This window comes from Artemia sp. Qi Xiang Cuo, chromosome 6 (assembly GCF_049724085.1).
Source record: "Artemia sp. Qi Xiang Cuo chromosome 6, ASM4972408v1, whole genome shotgun sequence".
NCBI lineage: Eukaryota > Metazoa > Arthropoda > Branchiopoda > Anostraca > Artemiidae > Artemia > Artemia sp. Qi Xiang Cuo.
The window spans coordinates 47,238,002-47,263,936 of record NC_142799.1 but is presented as its reverse complement, the minus strand read 5'-3'; the positions used below and the strand labels follow the sequence as shown (position 1 = coordinate 47,263,936).

Below are 25,935 nucleotides of genomic sequence, written 5' to 3'. Positions count from 1 at the left end.
GCAAGACCTAAGAAGGATTTCGTATAGGGATTCTGGCAAATTCTCCCAGAGTAAAATTTCCCCATAAAAAATTCACCCCTGGAAACATCCCTCCCCATGGAAAATTATCCTCGTGGAAAATTCTACAACAGAAAATTCACCCCCACTCGAATAATGTATGCATACTTCCCAATAACAAATACTATACGTAAACAATTGGCAAATTTTGTAACTTAGGGACCTTTCCCCAAGGGCTGTGGGAGGTCATGATATCTCCAAAGGCATAATTATTCGGCCTCTTATCTATGTGAACAAAATGGCTATCTCAAAATTTTGATCGGTCGATTTTGAGAAAAAAGGGTCGTGGGAGAGGGCCTAGTTGCCCTTCAATCTTTTTGGTCACTTAAAAATGGACCTATAACTTATAGTTTCCGTTCGAATGAGCCCTCTCGCGATATTTAGGACCATTGGGTCGATATGATCACCTCTGAAAAAAAAACCCACAAAAAACAAACAAACACACGCATCCGCGATATTTCTTCTGGCAAAAAATAAAAAATCCACGTTTTTACAGATAGGAGCTTGAAACCTCTACAGTAAGGTTCTTTGATACGTTGAATCTGATAGTGTGATTTTCTATAAGATTCTATGACTCTCAGGGGGTGTTTCCCCCTTTTTTGAAAAATTAGGCAAATTTTCTCAGGTTTCGTAGCCTTTGATGGGTAAGACTAAACTTAATGAAACTTATATATTTGAAATCAATATAATAAGCCGATTCTTTTGATATATCTATTGGTATCAAAATTCAGTTTTTTAGAGTTTCGGTTACTATTGAGCCGGGTCGCTCATTACTTACAGTTCGTTACCACCAACTGTTTGACAACGAGTTTACTAAGGTATTTCGAAAGGTTGGAGAGACGGGTTTTTACAGTATTCGATAACAGAAATCCAGGGATCTTTAACAGAAAGTAATGAGGGACTTTAAAATGTGCAGAAAATTATCCTGAATATGAGGGGCATTCAGGCTGCCAACCATCGCAATACCAGCCTCTTTCCGTTGAAGTTCCATTGATTTGTACAAGATTTACTCCTGAACTGACGAACTGTTCTTTATGATCTTTTGAGGATAGGATACTCTAAAGCACACACTGAGAAAGGCGTGCATATTGTGTCCATCATCATTTCTTTGTTCCTTTTTATTGATTTTAATTGAAATACGCTGTTAATTGAATCCAAGATTGTCATAATCAAATTGCAAACGCTTTAAGAAAACTACAATTATTAACAAATAAATTACATTTTGCTTGAAAATGAAAAGCTTAATCAATGAATCGATCAATTCAATAAACCCTATATTGCGCAGACCTACTGAATAGTTTACCTATGATCATGAAAATCAAGTGACAAGCACGAGCCCAGTCATTTTAGTAACTAACGGGAAATAACAAAAGAAAGTCTCTCTGTTAAAAAGAGATGATGAATTAATTGCTTCAGACTTACTTGTCCAGAGTCTGTTACAGCAATGCAATGAAGGGCTCCAACAGCAACACTGACCACCTTTTTCCCCCGAAGTGCTTCGACTACAGTTGGTTTTCTTACATGTTGCTCGGATCCATGCCCCAAACGGTAGTAATCTCCTTTTCCCCAGGTCCAGACCTAGTATAAGTAAATTTATTTGGCACTTGTTAAACAACAAGAAAAAAAATAATTGAGGAATAAATACAATAGTCTCAGCGTAAAAATCATTCGAAAGGGAAATTACGTGTTTAATACATTAAACACACGTAGTATTTATCAAGATTAGTAAAAACATGAATTAAAAAGACTAACTAGCGACCTCTTTGTTGTATCCATTTGCTCCCATTATACACATTTTTTTTTAATGTATGTAGTTGTTATCTATGTTTTGACCAAAGCTCTTCATTTTTAACATATGCACTTAAAAATGGGAGTGAATTGATCCGCTCAGCCAGTATAACATTATTTTGCATATTTTGTTCCCAAGAGTAAAATTTAGATCTAAAATTGGTTAAGAGAACTAAATGATTAAGAGGCCTTTTTAATTAGTAGGACTATAGTTTTGACCATACTCAATCACCAGAAGATCGCAGAGTTTACCAGACACGTGAATATTACTTGTGCAAACAAATTGGCTAAGGTTACTCAGACGAATACAATTCGGTTTATTTTGTTTTTTTCCTTATTATTTTGAAGTCAATAAGTCAGAAAGTAGCAAAAAGAGATGAAACGTACTTCTTCTGTTGGAAGATTGATCATATCTGTTGAACCCCTTGACCCTAATTATTAGATAAAGCTTCTTTTCGTGAAAAAAACCCTTGACCCCCCCCCCCTGTCGTCACTAATTGGCTCAGAGGTCTGAGCCCTTTTGTAGAATACGGAACGGAGGTTTGGGCCAGCTTGTTGAATATAAGAAAACCGTTCGGTAATACCGGAGGGTTTCCTCACACCATCTGAAGTGGCGTGAGAATAGAGTCGATTACAGGGCCGTAACCGCAAAAGACGTAATTTATTTAGTTTGTTTTACTCAGAGCGCAAAGAAGGAGCCTCAGTACCACTCTGGCACATCTCCTTGACCATCTAATACAGCTGGCAACCTCGTTTGCCTTTAATAATATTAGTTCCAAATATATTAAAAATGTAACCTGAAAAGAATTCGATCTTTCTACGCTCAGGATGGGAAATTTATCTGAGCCATTTAGAGGCCAAACAGGTCAAATAGCCAAAACACTCAAAAAAAGATACAGTACTGGCTTTGATTTTGAAATACAAATCATACAATAAAAATTCTACAAAGTATTGTGGTGTCTGTCTTTTGTACTTGGGCAAGGAGAAAATACCTAAAAACAATCCTTAGTTAAAAAAAATTCCCAAAAAACTACATAGTACTTGTTAGCAAAATATTTTTCTTTCATTAATCTATATTTTAAGAAATGTCTTTGTAAATGTACAAAAGCAAGTCAACACTGACTTTGCAAGGACTGTCTCGCTTCTCAATTTCTCTCGTCAAATTCATATAGTCAATGTAAGAATCCAAAAGGACAGTTTTTTTATTGAGGTTGAAAAACTAATTCCTGCAATTTTACTAAATTTTGTCCCATCCTTCAGACCTACCTGACCAGCGTTAGTTAAAGCAAGTGAAAACTGGGCTCCACATTCAATATGACAAACACCCAATCCGTTCAACCGATCGATATTCATAGGCAGGGCACATCCTTCACTTCCACCACGACCCAGCTTTCCAAAATCTCCATCACCCCAGGAATAAGTCATTCCATCTTCTGTAAGGCACAGAGTCTGTGCGTCTCTACTACCGCATGAAACTTGGACTACTCGCTTGTTACAAAGAGCTTCAACCTAGAATATAAAAGGCCAACTCTGTAGACCTGTAATTTTAACAGAAAATCAATTTGTTATCGAACAATGGATTACTGATGTACATTCAACCAATCATGGAGGCTAAAGTCAGATACCAGCTTTAACCAAAAAACTAATGTATTTGAATAATCATGCAAAATTAGTTTCTAATAGATAATAGTAGTCCCTGAGGAAGCTCAGCCAGCCTGGTAAAACAAACTGAATTCCTTCCAACTATTTTAATTGAGCAGAACAACACAAGATTTAGAAACTTAAATAATTACTGTAATTATTTTGGGTTTTTATGTGCATTTTGAGAAACATAAATATGAAATTCTTTCCCATGAAGTCCTTAAAAATTCGATATAGAACCTTTTATGGGACTCAGAAGCGGCTCTTTTACGTACTGCAATTCTTGCAGTACTGCAATTCTTGTCGTGAACTATGAGTGGAGTGTAAGAGCATATTAATAACTAATAGTCGCAGTTTTTCAATAGAATAATAAGTATTATTCACTAGAGTAATTCAAACTAGATTTAGGCTGTCTTGTTAACGTCCAGTGCTGAAGCAGCCTTAGGCTGCCTTATTCGACAAAAGTGTTACGGGAGCAACACTTTGGTTTTGTTTTTTGCCATGAATAAACGATATAATTACCAACCCCTGAAAAATATTGGTTATTTCTCAAAAAGAACTTAAAAAATTATGGAGAGTTATTAAAAACCATCTCAAAAACGCTGTTTCTGTTTAAAGCCAAATTTATTTGCTGTTTTCGGATATCCAAATAATCTTATAGCTTTAAAAGACACAGGTAAGCGCATGTCAGCTAGGGCTGCATTACTTTGCCCAAATACGATACACACAAATTACTTTCCGTGATAAAAAAGAAATCCCTGGACAATAAAATTTAAGGCCTGAACTTTAAAAGACACGGTAAAAAAAATTGAGTGTTTAAAATCTCATTGGTTGTAGATACGTACCTACCAGACATCATTTCGGAGATTTCGTGATTAGAGATGAATTTTTAGCTGCATTTCTAACTTAGAACTTTCGCAAATTATAAGAACCATAAACACTTGTACTATTAACACCAACGTTATTGTATTTTTGAGCTGAACACTCATTTCCAATAAGTTTCCAGTGTTGCGTTTTAAATATTTGTCAAAGGCTTTGAATACTTTTTGTGAATGTTCTTAGCTAAGCATGGTCTATAAGGGTTTTCTTCATTTGTACTTTACTACACCATATAATTTGTTATTAAATAAAAATAAAATAATTCTTTCAGCAATATTACCAATTTAGGTTTCCAGTATGTTTTGTTATCCCCGTGACCAAGCCGGCCGTATTCACCAAATCCCCACGTATACAGTTCACCTTCTGATGTAACAGCTGCACTATGAGAGCTTCCACATGCAACATCTCTAACACGCTTAGTGATGAGGCTCTCCACCAATTGTGGAGATTCGTGAGTATCTTCTGTTCCAAGTCCAAGCTTGCCATCTTCCCCTTCACCCCACGCGAAGACCTGCAGCAAAAAAGACAGAAATCAACAAAAAGAATGTCAGCTATAAATTGTAAAGGACAAGAAAAACGAGCTATTCTGATACCTGTCATTTTTCGGCTGATTGCATAAGTAGATGTGAAGTGTTAAGATGGTAGTTGGTGATTGGAAGTTCAGTTTTAAAGTGGCTTTAACACGAAGAAAACAGACTTTCGAGATTCAGTCTCTCATTATTAATGACTAAACTTGACCCCATTATTTTTGGCCATAATTATGTAAGACCATTGAACGATGGTACGACATTTCTTTAGCATTAATATAGTGAGTTTTCGGTAGCACTCCAAAAAAATTAACAGATGTAAAGTCAGGAAAGGATTCTTCACATCTACTTTCAATCATATAATTTGGGCCAAATAGCCTAAATTAATACTGAAAAAAAGGATCTGGGATAGTCAATAACCTTAAAGTTGCCAAAGGTTTTTCAGATTTTCCGTTGTATGCTACCTCAAGGCTGGGACTTTTGTCCCCAGACCCATACAAACGAAGAGTTTGCATAAGTTACAATTTGCAATTTTAAGCTGATATTTTCATAAACTGATACAACATAATACCCAACCTTACCTATACACAAAGAGTATATGGATAGGGAATTAAACATTCTCCTCATAAACTTTGTACGAACTCCCAAATTTAAACAATCGGGCTTCAGCACACAACTTTAGCCAGGAGTGCCCCACTCCCCTCCCTCTCATCCAGCCGGTCAATAAAACCTGAGCAGCAGAATTAGCTTCATCATCAGTTCATCACTTGTAGGATGCCAAAATTAATAAGGCTAGGTTATATATGTGCCTGGTGGCGAAACACCCTTTAACTCCGACTTAGAAAACCTCTTAGGGGGCGAATACCAAATATCAAGGGATCCGACCGCCTTGGATAGACCCTGAGAAGTCTAGCTCCTCTGAATGTAAAGCTCTTCTTCGGAAAGTTATCTCTCCTAGACAAAGACCGACTATAAGCTACAGTAATAATTCTCTGTACGTTGTGAAAACAATAATCAGACGAAAATTTCGAAAATATCTTACATTTAATTTTGCGACTGTATCATAAAAAAAGGTATTAAGAGAACTGGCTGAACTAACTGACTTCAAACTATAATTCATATTAACTATAAAAAGAAAACCACAGGATTGCGTAGCTGATTTGGCCCAAAACATGAGTCGTAGCAAGCAGCTTCGCCTTCAGGGTTCACGCATATTAGCATAAACCTGGCATAGTTTATTCCATTAAGGTTTCAATATAAATAATTGCATGAGAAAATACCCAAAAACGCATCTCATTTATAAACGAGATCATCGCTTCTATTCTTGTCTTTCTGGCATTTGGTTCCTCGTGATACCATTTTCCACATTTGCAGTCTACCATGGGTGTCCTTCGGCTGAAGATCCCCTACTGTCAAAAGTGGTTCTAGTACTGGGCCCATTCGAATAATGGAGATACAGACAATCGCCAGAAGACTTTGGTTTGAAGAAGTACATCCGCGGAAGGAACCAAAAAAAGAAGGAAGAATGGATGGAGACCAATTGCCGGCTGCTCATCAGCCATTCCGGACTGGCGACTTTCGTGGTGAGGGTCCAGCTAAATACTATTCCCAATTCAAAAAGGTAGCACAAATATTGAAAAAATTTGTTCACCCTCTCGAATTTATATTTGACAGTACCAAAGACACCATTGACTTTACTAGTCACTGATCCTTCATCGTTGGACAACTCCAGATGCCGACCGAAGCTAAACTTTCCCGGTGACATAATCTAAAACTGGCATTTGCAATAAAAATCAAGAGTATGGGGAATAACTGGGGCAAAGAGATACGTAGCACAGTATTCATAAGGAACATAAAGTAACTTCTTCTGGGTCCCAACCCATGGGATTATCAAATAGGAAATAGTTGTCGATACCAACGGAGGGTGGGAATTGGGCAATGGACTAAAGGGTATTGGTATGGTGGGAATAGGCACTAACTGGTAGCGAAGGAGATTGTTTCTTTCAAGATTGTCTCTTTTAAGTGCCAGCTTTTCCAACTGGCAATTTATTGTCTCGTCCAAAACTTCCTAAATTGCTATAAATTTTAGTTCAAAAATGGGGAGGAGGATTACCATAAAATCACAGTTAAGGTCACAGAGAGACATATTTTGCAGCTTTGTTATATGTCAAAACCTATAGCCTACAACTTTAGATAGCCGCAACCTCATGCGGCCTTAAAATCAAAGAAAATGGGAGTACGAGGGTAAACAGTCAACAATGTAAGAATTTGGTGGCGAAATACACAACTCTTTTTTTATTTTGGACTATCAAGCTCCTTGCCAAAGAATCCTGCCGGAGTAAGGGGGGAAAGTGGATTAGGTATAACTGAGCGGAAACTATTCCTGGGGGGGGGGGGAGACAGCCTTGAAATCCAATATAAAAAACCATCAATAGAGGTACACCATCATAGGGAACACCATCAATAGTGGCTACCGAAAGATAGCTCTCAATAGAGACACTGGAGATATCTATTTAAGCTCCATTTATACTGAACTAATTAATTCTGATCGTTTTTATATAAATAAAAAAAAATCATATTTTGCAACCTAACCGACTCTCTGATGGTGTCTTATCTCGGAAGCGATTGGCTTTTAAAAAGGCTTGTATTGTCCTCGTTTCTCTCTTCTTTACTGTGTTTTTTCGTTTTGTCATGATTAGCCAGTGTGGTGTCAGAAATTATTTACGTCAAGGTTTTTAAGGTGGTGCGGCTAAATAATCCTCCTCTAACAAAGTACCCCCACAGAGATCATCGCGGATTTAGCAACGTGCTCGAGGGAAGCCAGACAAAAGATGAGTCTAAGTAACAAGCCAACACCTTCTCAGCAGCATCATCAATACCATTGAGGCCCCTCAGCCCTGGACCGGGCCATATGAAGAGGAGCGACGACACTGTCAACCAGTTCCTTCTACGCTGGCACCCCTGCTTAGCAAGAGCATTAAGTTAGTTAAGTTAAATCAACCAAGCGGACGTTTGCAAGGCGATTAGTCACCAAAGCCTGGTCGTTTTGCTAGTTCAAGTTTTCCCATTTAGAAATGACGATCTTTTTACGTAAAATCACAGAAAGATTGAGCAAAAACTGATTCAAATACACATATTAAAACTGAAACTAAGAATTTAGACAAGTCACATCAAGAACTGTCCATTATGGAAGATATTATAAAAAAGATATTTTTCAACATTATTGCCAGCGTTTGACAATTATCAAGAAGTTCATTGGCAACTATTTTTGCATAGCTAACTGCAAATTTTGCATTGCTTCTACTAGATAAGATTGGAACATACAAATACTATCATACAAATTAATGTCTAGTCAACCTTGAGAACTTTAAAATGAATTACACATAAGCTAATTCCTACACATAAAGGAAGAAACAAGAGAATATACCTTTCCATCAGCAGTGAGTGCCAACGCATGACGTCCGCCTGAATGAACCGCCACTTTTTTAACGAAGTACTTTGAAAGTCCCATTATCTGTTTTGGAGAAGACACATTTACACTAAAACCAAGACCTAGTCGTCCTGAAGTGCCTTCACCACATGCAAATACCTAAAAGATTACATTTCATCTTGAGTTTCCGCTCAATATTAATATACCGGAATACCCAAAAATATCCCATATTTTTTTGTAACTTTAAAGAATTCCGTTTTTTAAGGAGCGACAAGAAGACCCTACGTGGGAGTGGACTGGTTTTCCTCTAATCCCTTCCGACTTCAAAAAGGCATTAGAACTTTTAATTTCAAATCGAATAAGCCCTTTCCAAAGTTTCTAGGATCGCTCCTTCCATGAGAAGTGGCCAGGGCAAATAAAAAAAATGTACACTGAAATCATGTCGCTCTTTACTTAGTCACCATTAATTCACTGGCTATTATAACATTTACAACAACAAAACAACAATCAAGGATAATCAAGGTTTACAAATAAGAGTGGTGCTACTCCCTCTCCCTCCCAAATCCTCCAAACAGCTTGAGTGTCAACTATGTTTTATTGAAAAAAATATGTATTTTGAACAGTCTGGTTTTTATTTATCAAAATATCGAAAAAAAAAACAAAAAAACAAAACAAAAACAAAACAAAATGGCTGGGAAGATGTATTGGAAGTAGACAAATAGTTTACTATACTATAATATTGATTACTGGAAATCTCAAACATTTTTGATTTTAAAAGCTATTATAAAAGAGAAAATGTATTTTATTTCTAGTAAAGCGTAAATGACGCTATGACCATTAGAGGGTTTAGGGGGAGGTAGCATCAATCGTGCTTGCGGTAATTTCTGTTCACTTAAGTTTGATTGGATTAAATTTCTTGTTCGTTTAAACATTTATTCATCGATTGCAGTATATGTTACCTTTAAGTCTAATGTGGTTATTTATCTTAATCTCTGTTCGTTTCGAGTTTCATTCATTGATATTAATTTCTGCTCGTTTTAAATTTGAATTATTATAGAACTATATTTCCACTCGTCGTTGTTTTTAATCTAACACTTTACCTTTCTTTGAAAAACTTTTTTTTAATTTTTTTTCTTTAATTGAACAAGAAAACGAGTCTAAGGCCGGTGGATTTCACAGAAAAAAACCTGCCGCCGATATTTTGCAGTAAAATACAATATTTAATAGTTTCGTTGCCCAATCTAGAAGAAATAAAGCAAAAATCCACGTGCTATTGAGTTACACCGGACAAACCCAGACGGTAACTGAAAACCAAAAGAAAAATTAAAAAAAACGAAGATATGTTCTTTTTGATTTTTCTGGGAAATTTTCTCTTGATCGCATTTATTGCAGAATTTCATCTATTTATTGCACAATAAACCTATTAGCTTTACCAGTAAATTGTTTTTTCACTTTATTACTAAAGAACTGAATCAATCTGAAGGTTTATTGCATCTCTGTTAATTTTCAAGTTTAAGAAAATAAATTTCTTTAAGCTCTACGGCCAATCTCACCCAATGTCTAAAACCCTTGTCGAATTGCTGTCGCCATCTCAAGATGATTGAGGTAACTGAAAAGACGTTTAGTTAATGCAGAGTTGACGGTTTCGGTTTTATATATTTTATTTAAGGGCTATGTGGATGGAATTTCAGTGTTAAATAAATCACTCCCAAAGTTGCTAATGAGAGCGGCCAACGCAAGATCACCTCATAAAGGGACAACATAAACATTGCTTCCTAGATTTCCGCAAGTCTTATCTCTTAGGGAATTGCGAAAAAACCTTTAAAATTTCACCGATTGAATGCAAGCCAAGTCAAAAACTAATCTACATTCCATAGTGCATATAAAGCATTAAAAAACAACTAAATTTGAAGTATAGAGCCATCTACAAGACGATAAGAAGGGAAATAGGGATTAAGAAGATTATGTAAATATATAATGAATTTTAAAAATGATTCAAGTTATTACAGACGATCAAATGGCTAAACTAAAAAGCAGAAAATGAAAAAAAAGGAAGATTTGTATCACTGTTAAATTTTAGAATACCCACCAGTTAAAATTATAGTTACCAGCTAAAATAAAATTAAGTTTATCCCAAAGTAACAATGTTTCGGCATATCTAGATGAAATCACACTAAAAATAATTTCATATATTTGTATCTGAAACTGAAGGCAAATTATTCCGCTACACAAATTAAGGTGAAATCCTCCCCCCCCCTCTAATAGCCCTGCCCAAAATATCGTGAAAAGTCATAGAATTACAATATTAACACGCAATATATAACAAGGAATTACTAGTAACAATTAACTAAAAAAATATTTAACTCAAGGATATCCCTTTGGTTATTCTAGGGTCAAACCCAATAACAGCATATAACTTCGATTGTGACTTTGCATAGAGTTCTAGAAAATATTGGAAATAAATTTTTACAAAATCTATTTGGTAGAAATATATACATTTAGCATAATTAAAAATTTACATACCTTTCCATCTTCTGTAATAACAAAAAGAGATTTCGAGCCACCGGCGATGGAAATAGGTTTTAGAGAAGAAATTGTTTCGCTAAAAACAGGCGTTTTGATTTTTGATCCTTTCAATCCGCCAAGCTGATCCTTATCGTTTAAACCCCAGACAAAGGCTTTACAGCTGGATTTCTCAGTTTGAGGACGAGCAGATGACAGGAGCTTTAAACGCTGCGATATCTCTGCACCATTTTTCTGTGAAAAAAGAAATAGCATTAAAGAAAAGAATACAACAAAAAATCGAAAAGGGTGGACATCAATAGCCTTTAAACTTTTGCCTTTAATTTAATGGCAGGATCTGAATCCACGAATAAGTTAAATTCTAGGAATAATACTGAGTATCGAAGAAATTTGAGAAAAGTATTTTATATTTGCGGAGATATGAGAAAAAAAGCTCTTAAAGTTTTTGTTGGAATAGGACCAAGTGCTTGAATAATGAAAGAAATATTAAAACCCTTACCGTAACTAAAAGTTTAAAAATGTATGTTAAAAAAAAGTGTCAAGTGAGAAAAATTTGCCATTTACAGCTGATTCAGAATTGGTAACTATAGCTGATTCAGAAAATTACTGCTTCGCGGTTTATAGGCTACAACTTGTTTTTGAAGAACTGTATCAACCAAACGGGCTCGTGATATTTCACTATATTCTTAGAATTCTGAATGATTAGCTCTTTACTGAAAACACGAAACCGACAGTAGTAAGTATCTATTGAATTCCGGTCGAGTATGTTCCTTCCGGTGTTATTTGCCCACATTACGTTACATGGCACTTTTCCAAGGCAGATTACCAGACTAGTTATTTGGCAGTGTATAATGTTGTCAAACAGGTTTTTTTCTGTTATTGTTGTCAATTGCACAATGAATGTACATCGTGAGTTCATGTGCACATTCTTAAAAAAACTGGTATGATATAAAGTAGTCGAACATGTTTTGGGAGCACGCACGAAATTATGTAACTCAACATCTATTTTTTATTCGTCCTTGAAATAATGTATAAAATGTTCATGCACTACAATTTAATTTTCATTATGTTTTAACATATCGAGCATAGTACACTGAATATTATTAACTTTGAAACAATGGATTCGTCAATTTTCAATGTGAGTACAGCTTATTAAATTTTTTAATTTATTTCCAGATAAAAAGCATTTACCAGTAAATTAAAATTTCAGGGGGACTCAACCCCCCTCCCCCCCAAGAATACAAAACACTAAGATATGCCGAGTATATTCGTTAGAAAACGCTAAGTATGCTTTTTTCTATTATTTAAAACAAAAACTCTGTCATCCACTGCTATGTTACGATCATAATTCCTTACTTTTAGCTATTTCGTTCATAAAAAATGCCCCTTTTTCCCAATTATCAGAAAATCTTTTTTACAGTCTAAAAACCACATGTGTTTATAATTACGGAGAGTCCCTTTTGAAGTCAGAGTTTAAACGTGTCTTATCTGAGTTATGAAAACAAAATGTTGATGATTAAGACAAGGATTTGTGTAATTCTAAACGCTTTGGACATTCAAAAAGCGAGGATTTCTGTTAAATAAATAATTCTTATAAATTTTAAAATAGCATATTTCGTTCCAAAGCTTGGCTTTTTCATAACCAAAGGTTCACATTTGACCCAAAGAAATGTATTTTCTATTGTTTTCATACAAAAACTAGTGTTTACGGTCAAGAAAGCTTTATAGTTTATTTTTTACGGAAATGGCATATTTTAATTCCAAAGGTACCCTTTTTCATAACCAAAGGTTCACATCTGACCCAGCGAAATGTATTTTCTATGATTTTCTCACAAAAACTAGTGTTTACAGTAAAAAAAGCTTTATAGTTTAGTTTTTACGGAAATGGCATATCTTCGTTCCAAAGTTTGGCTTTTTCATAACCAAAGGTTCACATTTGACCCAAAGAAATGTATTTTCTATAATTTTCTTACAAAAAATAGTGTTTGCGTTCAAAAAAGCTTTATAGTTTAGTTTTTTACGGAAATGGCTTATTTCGTCCCAGAGCTTGGCTTTTTCATAACCAAAGGTTCACATTTGACCCAAAGAAATGTATTTTCTATAATTTTCTTACAAAAACTAGTGTTTACGGTCAAAAAAGCTTTATAGTTTAGTTTTTACGGAAATGGCTTATTTTCGTTCCAAAGCTGCGCTTTTTCATAACCAAAGGTTCACATTTGACCCAGCGAAATGTATTTTCTATAATTTTCTCACAGAAACTAGTGTTTACAGTAAAAAAAAAAACAACTTTATAGTTTATTTTTTACGGAAATGACATATTTTCGTTCCAAAGGTTGGCTTTTTCATAACCAAAGGTTCACATTTGACCCAAAGAAATGTATTTTCTATAATTTTCTTACAAAAACTAGTGTTTACGTTCAAAAAAGCTTTATAGTTTAGTTTTTACGGAAATGGCTTATTTTCGTTCCAAAGCTGGGCTTTTTCATAACCAAAGGTTCACATTTGACCCAAAGAAATGTATTTTCTATATTTTTCTTACAAAAACTAGTGTCTACGTTCAAAACAGCTTTATATTTTAGTTTTTATTGAAATGGCTTATTTTAGTTCCAAAGCTGGGCTTTTTCATAACCAAAGGTTCACATTTGACCCAAAAAAATGTATTTTCTATAATTTTCTTACAAAAACTAGTGTTTACGTTCAAAAAAGCTTTATAGTTTAGTTTTTATGGAAATGGCTTATTTTCGTTCCAAAGCTGGGCTTTTTCATAACCAAAGGTTCACATTTGACCCAAAGAAATGTATTTTCTATAATTTTCTTACAAAAACTAGTGTTTACGGTCAAAAAAGCTTTATAGTTTAGTTTTTACGGAAATGATTTATTTTCGTTCCAAAGCTGGGCTTTTTCATAAATTATATTATGGGAAGATGTTTTTGAAATCCCCCTTCCCCCTAAACTAAAAATTTTCCAAAATTTTACTTTAAAAGCTTTTCTTTTTAAATATTTATAAAGTGCTAAGACATAGAGTACTACAAACACCAGAATAAACCTTAGAGGGCAATTTATCTGTAAAAGAGGGCTTATTATTTCCTTACTAAATTTTTATTCTTTTTTAAGGATGTGGAGGTGGATTGACACAATTACCCTCCCTCCGAAAAGAGACCAAGATGGGGTTATATCACATCGATGCAAGCTGCAAGACCATCAATCATCAGATATTCTAGCTCCATTACAAGTTCTCTGGACCAGCCAGGAGCCTCTCAAGCCAGTGTCAGCTCTGCGCAAACCTCTATGTAACCTGGCAGAAAATTCAATAGAGAATGGATAGATTCTCATAATGCATCAGTCTCATCTAGTCAAGATCGGGGGATCACCCCCTATCAAGCATTGCCGGGCCCTTCACGACCAATGCAAGGCGAGAATGATGTGGCCCAAACAGCTCTCGACATGCAAGCTGTAAATTTAAATGTGAGTGTTCAAATATTATTTCTCGCTAATGATTCTTTTTCCCAAGTCAATTTGAAGGAGTGTGAGTGAGCGGTACATGTGCCGCTTATTTTTCTGTATACCCGATAATCCATTGAGATAGTATAATTAATATTGAAAATTCAATAACGTCGTAATGTTTTTTGTTTGTGTGTGTGTGTCTGTGTGTGTGTGAGCGGTTCATGCGACGAATCTACTCGATAATTCAGTGAGATAGTATAAAGAATATTGAAAATTCAATAACGGCGTAATGATTGTTGTATGTGTGTGTGTCTGTGTGTATGTGTGTGTGTAAGGTGCATGCGCCGCGTCTACTCGATAATTCATTGAGATAGTATAATGAATATTGCAAATTCAATAACGGCGTAATGATTGTTGTATGTGTGTGTGTGTGAGCGGTGCATGCGCCACATATACCCGATATTTCATGGAGATATTATAATGTATAGTGAAAATTAAATATCGGCATAATGATTGTTATGTGTGTGTGTGTGTGTGTATGTGCGTGTTTGTGTGTGTGTGTGGTGCATATACCACATCTACTCGATAATTCATTGAGATAGTGCAAATTCAATATCGATGTAATGATTGAAGGGCATATATTTCATTATCATTATTTCTTATGTCTGATCCGAGAGCTGAAATATTTTCATCATACAAATCAACTGAATTGTATTTTAATGCTGATTTTGAATATCTTTAAATTATTTTGTTTACATTAATGCATTAAAAGTTATGAGAAAATTACGAATTTTCGAAATAGAAATTCAGACGTCCCAGAAATTGTTTCCACAGAACATTTCTATCTGACGCTGTTTCCGCAGTACGTTATAGGCTAATGGGATATATGCTAAGGGGTTAGAAACGCAATTTCAACCTGTAAGAATATTTCAGCGTGTGTGTGCGTGTGTGTGTGTGTGTGTGTGTGTGTTTGCATGTGTGTGTGTGTGTATGTGCGTGTGTATGTGTGTTATTAACAAAATTTGTAATTTATTATACATTGTTTTGTAAATAATGCTATAAGCAAAAATTTGTAATTTATTATGCATTTGTTTGATAAATAATGCTATAAGCAAAAAAAAGAAAAAAAGTGTGCTATAATTGTGTTAAAACTTTTGTCAAAGAAAAAAAACTTAATTCATTCATTTTTTAATCTCAGGAGAAAGCTTTGAAAACTTCTGCATTCCCGGGCCTGGGACTTACAAAGTGTCATGGGTAATTGTCCCCTCTCACCGGATGATCATGTTAGTGAACGTATGCCATTTAATATCCCCCTGGATTTTCAATTTACAGCTGAAGAAATGGACAGTCTTATGCAAATTGTTGGACCTAATGTTCCCGGGGACATTTTTTACGATAGTTTTATAATTAGTGAATTGGGTCCTGTGCAAATAGGTACAGGACATAAAAATAGTGTCAAGTCCCCGTAATAACGGGAATTTTATTTGTTAGCATCTGCTCTAGATCACTTACAAACATATAGGGTAGAATTGAATCCTCGCGAAGAAAACACGACTGACGGGAGCATTGTTTTAACAGACCTCGTGAATGTTCTTCATAGCTACATCGACATACTTCGAGCACAAATTGAGAATCAGATTCAGAAATAGGAGCGTCAAGGGGGGATTAAAGTATCAGTAAATCAAAAAGTATATTTACAAAAGGGGACATCTGGGGAATTTTTTTATTTTCATTTTTCAACTGGCAATCAAACTTTTTACCCCGGTCTAAGCGAATTTGAGGGCAACTTTTTTAACAGGGTAAATAAATTATTAATGACTTTGGACACGTTTAATGAGAGGGGAAGTGGTTCAACAATTTTTTACATAGAACATATGGATCTGAATCTCAGTAGATTTAAAAAAAACTTTATTTTAAGGGGGGCAGGGGTAGTCTAAAAATAAAATGCCACCCAGATTTGTCGGCTACAGGAGGGGTTCAGGGTTTCTAGATTTGACACGGGGCTGCAATGCTTTAAATACGCATTTTTAGCAGCAGCCCATAAAACACTATTAAATGAGTCAACAGTGACAAATCTCGATGGACTTGCTCGTAACATCGAAGAAAATTTCTTTAAAGTAAATTTTGATTGTTTAGAGGGGAAGTATCCGGTGTCCTTGAAAGAAATAACTCTATTTGAAAAAACAAATGAAAATCTTGGGTTGGGGGTGGTTGCTCTCCAGTATGACACGGAATTTGTAAATGGGGAGAAGAAACCAAATAAAAAAGGGGTTTTGTATTCAGTTAGGACACCGATGGTAGATAATGTTAAAAATTCGATTTGGGTTATTTATGAGCCCCCGAAAGATATAAATTCCTATGGTCATTTTTTCCCCGTTACGGCAGTAAGTCGACTCTTATCCCAAAGCAAGAACAAAGGAGAATGCCTCTATTGCCCCATGTGCCTTTCCTCATTTAGATCTGAGCGAACATTCTCGGATCACAAGAGGCATTGCAAAATTATTGGGAATCACCGAGTTGAAATGCCGACAGAAGGCAAAGATACTTTACAATTTAAAAATTTCCAAAATTCCCTTCAACAAGTTGATAAAGTGTCTTTAAATTGTGAATCAAGACTGGTGGAGGCATCGGACCCATCAAGGCCAAATATGTTCAAGGAACACAAATTAGTTGCTTGTTCCTATGCGAATGCCCGTCACGATTCCAACAATAATATGCATTTGGAAGAGTTTTTTTGGCTATGAACGAGGAGGGTAGTATGGAAAAGTTATTGATAAATTTAATAAAAACAGCATCTGCTACAATTTGATGATTGCGTCACATCAACGATCCAATAATTTTATCAGATAAGGAGCGCCTGACAATAGAAAAGGGGACAATTTACTGGGTTGGTAGAAGTGCTGTTGCTCCAAAAGACACTGTTCAGGATCATTATCCCCTTATTGACCCCAATTCAACGGGAAAAAGTAACTGTCGGGGGTGGGCTCACAAACCATGTAACTTAAAAATTAAACAACAACTCTTTTTTTCAGTTTTTATATATAACTCTAACTACGATCTCAAGTTTGTGCTGCCAGTAATTACCAATCTCCAAAGAAATAAAATAATAGATAATGCATGGGCGGTAGAAAGCTTTTCCTACAATATAATACCAAAATCATCGGAAAAGTTGCTTGTTTTGGAATTTATGTGGAAATTTGTTGAAGATGATGTTAAATACAGTGATAAAATTCTCTACTTAGATTCCTATAGTTTTTTCCCCAGATGATTGATTGAATTGATTCAGACACAGAAAAACAATGAAGGCTGCAACGCCTTCCTCAGTCTCAACCAACAATTTCTAAATAATTTATATGATTTCTTGTTGGTCAAGGGCGTATATCCTTATGATTATTATTGTTCCATGTCGAGATTCGCCGAGGAAACTATTCCTTGCAATTGAATCGTTTTACGACAGTCTACACGATCGTAGGTGCACCCCCGATGAATACAGTTTCGCTAAAAAAGCTTGGGCCGAGGGAGGGTGTAAAAACGGGTTTTACTAATGCAAATTCTATTTGTCGAATGATGTGTTAACTTTGATTGACATTATGTGTAAAAATGTGGACAAAATCTATGGGGAATTTAATCTTGATTTGGGCTATTATTTTTCATGTCCTCATCTGGTGATGGACCTCATCCTAAAAATTAGCGGGGAAAAAATTGGGCTAATCACAGACATCGATCAGCATCTGTTCATTGAAAGGTGAATGAGGGGTGGATTTGTTCACGGGGATAGTATCTTGCAAACTGATCCAACTGGAGAGAAGACGGGGACAAAATTGGATGCAGTTTTCATTGATATAAAACCTCTCCAGCGCTCGGCCATGTCCCATTATGCGCTACCGTGTGGTGACTATAAATGGCTCAATGAAGTTCAACCCTCTAGATTCCCGAATATTGACTGCGTTGAGAAGAATGGACAAGTTGGGTAGTTTTTTGAAATTGATTGGGAGATGCCAGTTGAGGTTGAAGATTCAGTAAAGGATTATATTTTCTCGTGCATAAATAGACCTGTGACTAGGGACTCTTTGAGCCCCCGCAATAGTCGTTTAGTCAAGTTGGACGGATTGCATTGGTAACCTTCAAAGCAAAGACTTATTGCCGACCTTCTTCCGAAAAAAATATTGTTATACATCATGTGGCCTTAAAATGGATGTGCAATAACGGTTTCAACGTCACAAAGGTGCACAGAGAGCTGCAGTTTAGTCAAAAACCATATATAAAAATGTTTTTTGGCGGCTTGGTCTAGAAACATCCTGAAGCGCAGACGATAGCCGAAGAAGAAATGTATACTCATTTTGAATACGAATTTCGCCAAAATGTGCGAGATTGTTTGCAATAGAAAGCATTGTGACGTTGTGACTAACACCAAAAGATGCGTTCGAATTATTGTCCATCCAAGTCATGCTTTCATTGTAATAATTTGCCCATATATGAGGCTAATGAATAGGAAAAAAAGACGCATTATCTAAAACAAAAATATTGCTATAGGTATTGAGATCTTAGAAATCTCAGAACAAATTATGTTGGACTTCTACTATAGTTTGTCTAGAGTCCAGCTATCGGAGAAGGGGCACTTAGAAGTCTGGTATGGGGAGACAGATTATCTACTGTTAAAAGTGAAAAAACGAAATCTAATTGATGATTGCGCACACTATGAAATTATCAACTGACAGATGGACTAAACCACTGGGCGCGGGGTCTAGCTAGAGCTAATGAAACTTCGGGTTCAAAATCAGCTATTATTGTTTAAATCAGAAACTGGAAGTAAAATGATTTTCAGTCGTATATTTGCAAGTCCGAAGGTGTAATTTATACAGACACACGACGAAGAAATCATGAAATTTTGCAAAGGAGTAATCACGCACTAAGTTGATAAGAATTTCAACACGGAGATCGATATGAATTGTATTATTCAAACTACAATTCCAAGAGCCAAATTGTTGGCAATTCATTCTGTCAAATACATAAGCTTTACTGTAAATGTTAAGAAAATTGCCATGAGTACTATCTTCAGTAAATTCTATTTTTGTCAAGACGGGGTGACTGCCCTCCACCATAGGCACTATTGAACTTCAGACTGGGCTAAATCTGTTATCCATAGGGAAAGTCTCGGTTTGAATAAAGTCCAGTAAGATTTTTTTCTAAAACTTTTTTTTTGGGGGGGGGGGGCCGGCAGCCAGCGGGGGGGCCGCCAGCGGGGGGCGCAACGCCAGCAACTACCAAAGTTATCTTTTTTTTGACTTAGAGCAGATTTTTTTCGTGCTTTTGTAAATGTTTCATTGAAATTAAAAAAAAGTGATATTATTCTAATAAATGTTGTATTTTTCTATAAATAAATAAACAAAAAAAAGTGTCTTTTTTCTCTCTGTACCTATGCAAATTTTGTATTTTTTATTATAAATAAATTTTAAAAAAAATTTATTTTTTTTCAAGTTTATTATGCTTTTTTTTCAATCCAGTATTTTTTAAGTATTGTTACTTTTTATGCATATAATAAAAGAAAATATTATTATTTGTTAGTCTTCTTCTTCTTCTTATTATTATTCTTGAACGGAGTAGTAGTAGTAGGGAAATTATTTATTAATTAGACTGCTATGGTCTATAGCTTGTTGTCTAAGTGAAGTATTGAAGCAACTATGTATAAATTGAAAAAACCTTTCAGATTGTTTCATTGGAGGCCGGCTATATTGGAAAAAACAAGACTCTTAATTAAAAGTTGAGGTAAAAAGTTTGTGGAAAAGCCAAAAAAAATCTACTATTCTTACAGTGTTTGGCGGGCGTAATGCGAAAAAATAAAAGCAATGACTATCACCACAAGGATGGTGAAGCTAACTTTCATCTAGAAACTTTTTGTTGTCCACTTTATTGAACCAAACTCTTGGCTGATTACTGATAATCTCTTTGAATCTGTTGAACCAGGCTGGTCCCAAGAACTGTAGCAATTGTTCACCGTTTGCTCTCACCATGAGCAGAATTGTGGCAAACTGGTTTTAAAACATTTCTTTCATCAGAGCAAATGTATGTAAACACTTGCACTAAAATGTAACTATTGTATCATCTGTAAAGTTGGTCATGATTCCAGCTCACTAGTAGCCGTTAATAAGCAAATCCATCCAGGTGTCCCCAAGTTTATGCGCTCAGCATACCATCATGCAACTAATAAATCCTTCAGTTACATCCGATTGAATCTTAATAAAAATACACCGAAGGATTTCTGTTTAATCACTAGTATTTTTGACAGTAAAGTTATAGTATCTTTGCCCATGAACACTAAAAAGACCTATTACTAGCTATCGAAACACAGAAGAGAATAAATCAAAATAGACATTTGTTTTTTGTTTTAGGCACTTCAAAATCCCTACTTACGAGAGTCATAGTCAAAGATGGTATTGACAATGATTTCATTAATCTGATATGTGAACTTTATTTAAACTTGATTGAAGGAAATATTCAACTGCAAGAATTAGTCAAGGAATGGGCAAATAAACATCATTCTATCGTAATTACAGGAGCATATAAAAACAAAGGAAATAATTTATAAAAGACACGACTTCTTCCGGTGGATAGTAGCCTTTTCACCCTTTTCCTGCCAATAATTGCAGGATATTCGATCAATTTTCTGTAGATGGAATAACCCTATAAATTGACTCCAATAAAACTTGCCCTCTCGCCCATGGAACACTATTAGAAGATGCTGAGTAAATTCCTTGACAATGAGAATATTAAGGATGATAAAAAACTGCTTTTACTTCAAGATGCACTTTACCGACTGGTCAAACATAAGACGTATCGTTTGAAAATAACTGCTGCTGCTGCTGCTGCTATAGATCACAAAAAAGAATCATCTCCTCAGAATCTTGCAGCTGGAACAAAGTTAAAGAAGTAATAATTGTATTAATCTTTATTTAAATTTGTAAATATACTGACCCAATCATAGCGTGAAAAACTTACATGACTCCTAGCCTATGTCACGAAAATTAGTCAAGATCATATTCAAGTTGAGAGAAATGGGAAAGGGATTATAATTCAGGGCAAGAACTATAATCCGCTTGATTTAATATATGATATGGTTACAAATCGTAAAGGACTATTATCATTTGGCGCTCATCTATACAACTTTCTAAATACATTGAACTTCCACGAAAGTCTTACTAGAAATAGACAAAGTTTAAAAAAAATAAATGAAAATGCATCATTGTGAACACCACCATTAAAATATGAGCATGAAAAAGAAGAAGATTTCAAAACAATTTCGGAAGATACCAGCACGCCATAGATAGCTTGAAAATAGCATAGGCATATTAAGTCAATATCACCACCACCATTGTTACCACCACCCTTTAGCATACACTAGAGTCATGAGCGTTAAAACGCAACATGTTTAAGTTCAAAATGGTTTAATTCCTGAAAGTTGCTTTTGAAAATATTTGTGAAGTTTGGGAGTTTAAGTTCCCCCATCATTATTTTCAAGGTTAATTGGGTTCACACTAAAATCTTACAAAACTATATACAAAATAAATCAAGTTAAACTCTAAATAAAAATCATTTAGTTCGTGATAATAAATATCAAAAAAGTATATCCTTTATCCCATTACTTGTAAGTAAAGCACATCTCCTGACTCTAAATGAGGTTCACTGATGTCACAATACATTGCACAATTGTATTCTAAAAGCAGTCGATGTTTTTAGTTTCTTGGTATATGCAATTTCAGTGCGGTCAAAAGAGGTATCGAAGCTGCTCGGGCTATTGGAAATATTCTCTAAAAAGATTCATGTAAAAAAAATTCAAATGGATCATGCTAGTGAATTTGTTAACCCCCACTTTGCAAAAATACTAGCGAAATATAGTGCACTGCTTTATCATACTCATAGTCCTATAAAGATTGCAATGGCCGAATGATTAATAAGAACTCTTCAACTTTTATTATCAAGATATTGTACATTGAAAAATACACCGGCTTTTATTCATGATTTGGATAAAATCATGCTTATTTATAATCAACGACCTCATCGATCTTCGTCCAACCCTACGCCAACGGAAGCTTATCAATCTGATCATGATACAATTGACACGTTTTTTAAACAGTCTTCCATAGAAAGGTTTGTCAAAAGGAAAAATAAATTCAAGGTTGGTGATAATGTTCTACTTAATGGGACAACTTATTTTTTTAAAAAGGAGAAATATTTGTGTTCAATCAATCTTTTTAAAGTGGCGAAAATCTTAGTCAATAAACCCATAGCTTATCATATGCGCGATACCAAAGATGAAGATATTATCGACGGTCTGCATGCCTATGAACTACAAAAAGCTGAAAATAATAGGGGAATCTATTAAATTGAAAAGATATTAATGACTCGTGCTCGTAGGGACATGAAACAGTTACATGTTCGGTGGTTCGGATAAAATTGTAATTTTGATTCCTGAATCGGTGTTGAAGATATTGACATTGCTCCATGATTTTTCTGTAACTTTTATGTCCAATGTTTCCGACCCTCTCTACAATAACTTGAATAGGACGAGTGATTTTTAGACAAAACTTCCCCCTGCCATCAAATTTGACGGTGTCCATAAAGTGGATCTTGTTGACTGTATTCTCAAAAATACCTATGACATCCTGAGAAATGATCGTGTTTATGATTTAAAGGTTATACCATTCGATTGGACACTCTTTGTCAACTATTAATGAGTTGAAGCACTTTAATGTAGCCAATATCCTCACGCCAAATTGAAATATATTGAATACGATAATATGACAGATTTCTGTCGTACAATCAATAGGAAAATTTCATATCGTAGGAACAGTAAATTTCATTTTAATTATTAATTGGAACACGATAGGATTTACATTACCTCACCTGTTGACACCTAAGTCATTATTCTAAGTGATAGTCTGAAAGATGTTCTTGGTTTTAAACAGAATACGATCAATAGGGAAAAAACTGGCAATGATTACGGGATGAATCAAGTTATTTTTTCTGATTATCCACCTGTTTTTGCCGCAGATTCTTGCATAGTTCTTTATACATCCTTTGTGGAAACTTGGAGGTTCGATAATTCAAATGTCCCCCTCCTACATCTTCTTAAACGAAAAACAACTCATGAACTTGTTCATCACTATAATATAAAGCATCTTCAGTATGTTCCTGTAAACACTTCGTATTTGGAACCCTGTCAGTTAACAATAAGAAGTGAATTGAGTGATCATCTAGCAGTAACAGAAGGCTTAGCAGTGATTACAGGTTATTTTTAACACGTTTTCGGCGAGAGCAAAATCATTTAAAATGAACGATAGCATAATTCCATTTATCTGCCCCGATATTCAGGGTTCTGTTGATGCTCTGAGTCCAAATCAAAGAGACCATATATTGGACTACTAAATGGGATGTACTATGATGTAAGGTTCTAGTCTTGGTAGCTGGTTTGCTAAGCTATTTCTTTCTGCACTACCCCTTGCCCGAAAATATCTTGTGCCAGTTGCATTAAATTTTTCTGCCTCCATACTACAGGAGTGGGGGTCGGGTAATTATTTCAAGGAGAGTGTTAAAGAAAATACTATAACTTCGGCAAGAGCCATTGATGAGCAATGAAAATTTCAGCAAAATGGGGAGGGATTGAAAAGGATGCGTGCGATTCCTTCACATATCAGTCTCCACCCAGGCCGGAAGTGAAGGACATCAACACGGACTTTGAGGAATAAAACAAGGAAGACCAATAAGCAGAAGAAGAAAAAGATTGTTAGATCAAAGAAGGATTTCTTCTCTTAAGATGACTTATCTCCCACACAGGGAATCATACCCATCAATCATTTCCTCATTTAATATATTCAATTATGAAAATGTTGATGTCATTGTCAAGTATGTCTACTATGAAAAATTTCATCCCAAACAACCCCTCTCGAAAAATATACACTTTCAAAAATTTTCCAATGAAAACTATTTCATTGATTTTTCATCAACATTTATTGATGTAAATGTTGCGGTGAAGAAAAGGACAAATAGTACAACTCCAAATGATGCTGACGGTCTCTCTTGCGAGAAATGTATTTTACACAACCTGTTTGAACAAACTAATGCATTTATTGCTGGAACATTGGGGAGCACTATCAATAATTGATCAAACTATGCAAGCTACATACAATTTATGATGATCAGACGAAAGGCGTATAATAAGTGGAGAGGAAAATCATTGGGCTATGAATATCGATCAGGTATTGATACTGATGGTGAGTTGACTACTACAGTGACCCAAGAGTACTATCTGGTTGTAATATTAAATCATGAGATAGTCTATACACCCCAAAGGTTACCCCCTAATGTCTAGATTGAAATAAAGGAACAACTGATCCCATTGAATTTCATCTTGAGAAAAACACTTTCAGCAGTACCTGATGCAAATGTCATTATCATATCGGTAATTCTCCAGGTCCGAAAACAACAAGTTATGAGCTCTGTTGCATTGGCAGTGGAAAAGCTAATTGCCAATGACAACAGCATTAAACTTCTTGTCCCCCATACGATCACCAATCAACGTCACAGTGCCACCGGCTCTCGTAGATATAGCGATTCATCATTTATCAATGGAGAAATCCCATCAAAATTGGCTTTGGCCTTTGTGAAGAGTGGCAGTGCCGTTGGATCCTGGACTGAATCTCACCAGGAATTTTATTTTTTTGTTCTATCTAGTCTTTTGTGAAAAGTGACTATTATTCCACTGTTCACTTTATCTTTTGACACAAACTCCTATAGAACTCTGTACGAGTTGACTATGCAATCACTAGATCCTGACCCAATTATTTGAAAATGGAATAACCGATTCAAAGTTTTCAAAAAATTATGGGTTAACTGTTTTGGACTTGTCAGGTACTCAGGATATGAGCATAGTACGAAAAGGGAATGTGGGTTGAGAGTGTACATCGGCTGATACTCTGACTGAGTGCGTCCAGCTAATATCACTGAGTCAATTTGAAACCTATTGCGATATCACTCTCGACGGTTGTGTTCTGACACACCTAGCACCATGAGTACAAACCAAATAATCAACGTATTTAGTATGGATACATAAATGTCCCAGTATAAGTCCTATTGCGTACCTTCGGACTTCATTGAAAAAATTTCCAGGTGTTAGCAATGCCCTCATAATTGTTAATAGCAGTCCATCAAGTTTGAAGACCGGCCAATGGCTGTGCATCTTTCAAAGAGCGAATAATATTGTATTTTTTGATCCTCCTGGCCTATCGTATAAATTCTACACTCCATAGATCAGCAACTTTACTGAAATTCGTGGGAAAACCATTATTCAAAATCAACGAAGAGTACAGGATTTAACGACTAAAACATGTAGCTTTCATGCACCACTCTTTTTCATGTTCAGAAGTCGTGGCTACACCTACTAGCAGTTTCGCGACATCTACTTTAACTTACTTCGATTTAACGACTGTCTAATGGAAAATATACTTACAAGCTTATTTAATATGGATTTTAGTGCCCTACGAATAAAATGTTCTAAAAATGTATGTTAAATTGTTCATTAATAAAAATTTATATACACGATAAAACGACTTTTCTACTCTTTAGATTTCATCTTCTTCTAGGTAAAGGTCT

General features: G+C 35.3%; 1 protein-coding gene across 1 annotated transcript in view; it reads right to left on the bottom strand.

The window, feature by feature from the left end:
* LOC148951294 (E3 ubiquitin-protein ligase HERC2-like) overlaps positions 1-25,935 on the bottom strand; it is a 299,149-nt gene that overhangs the window by 83,429 nt on the left and 189,785 nt on the right. Inside the window, 5 exon segments of the mRNA XM_089091055.1 lie at positions 1,480-1,635; positions 3,112-3,354; positions 4,646-4,876; positions 8,320-8,481; positions 10,846-11,079. Coding sequence (XP_088947181.1) covers positions 1,480-1,635; positions 3,112-3,354; positions 4,646-4,876; positions 8,320-8,481; positions 10,846-11,079 — 1,026 coding nt within the window.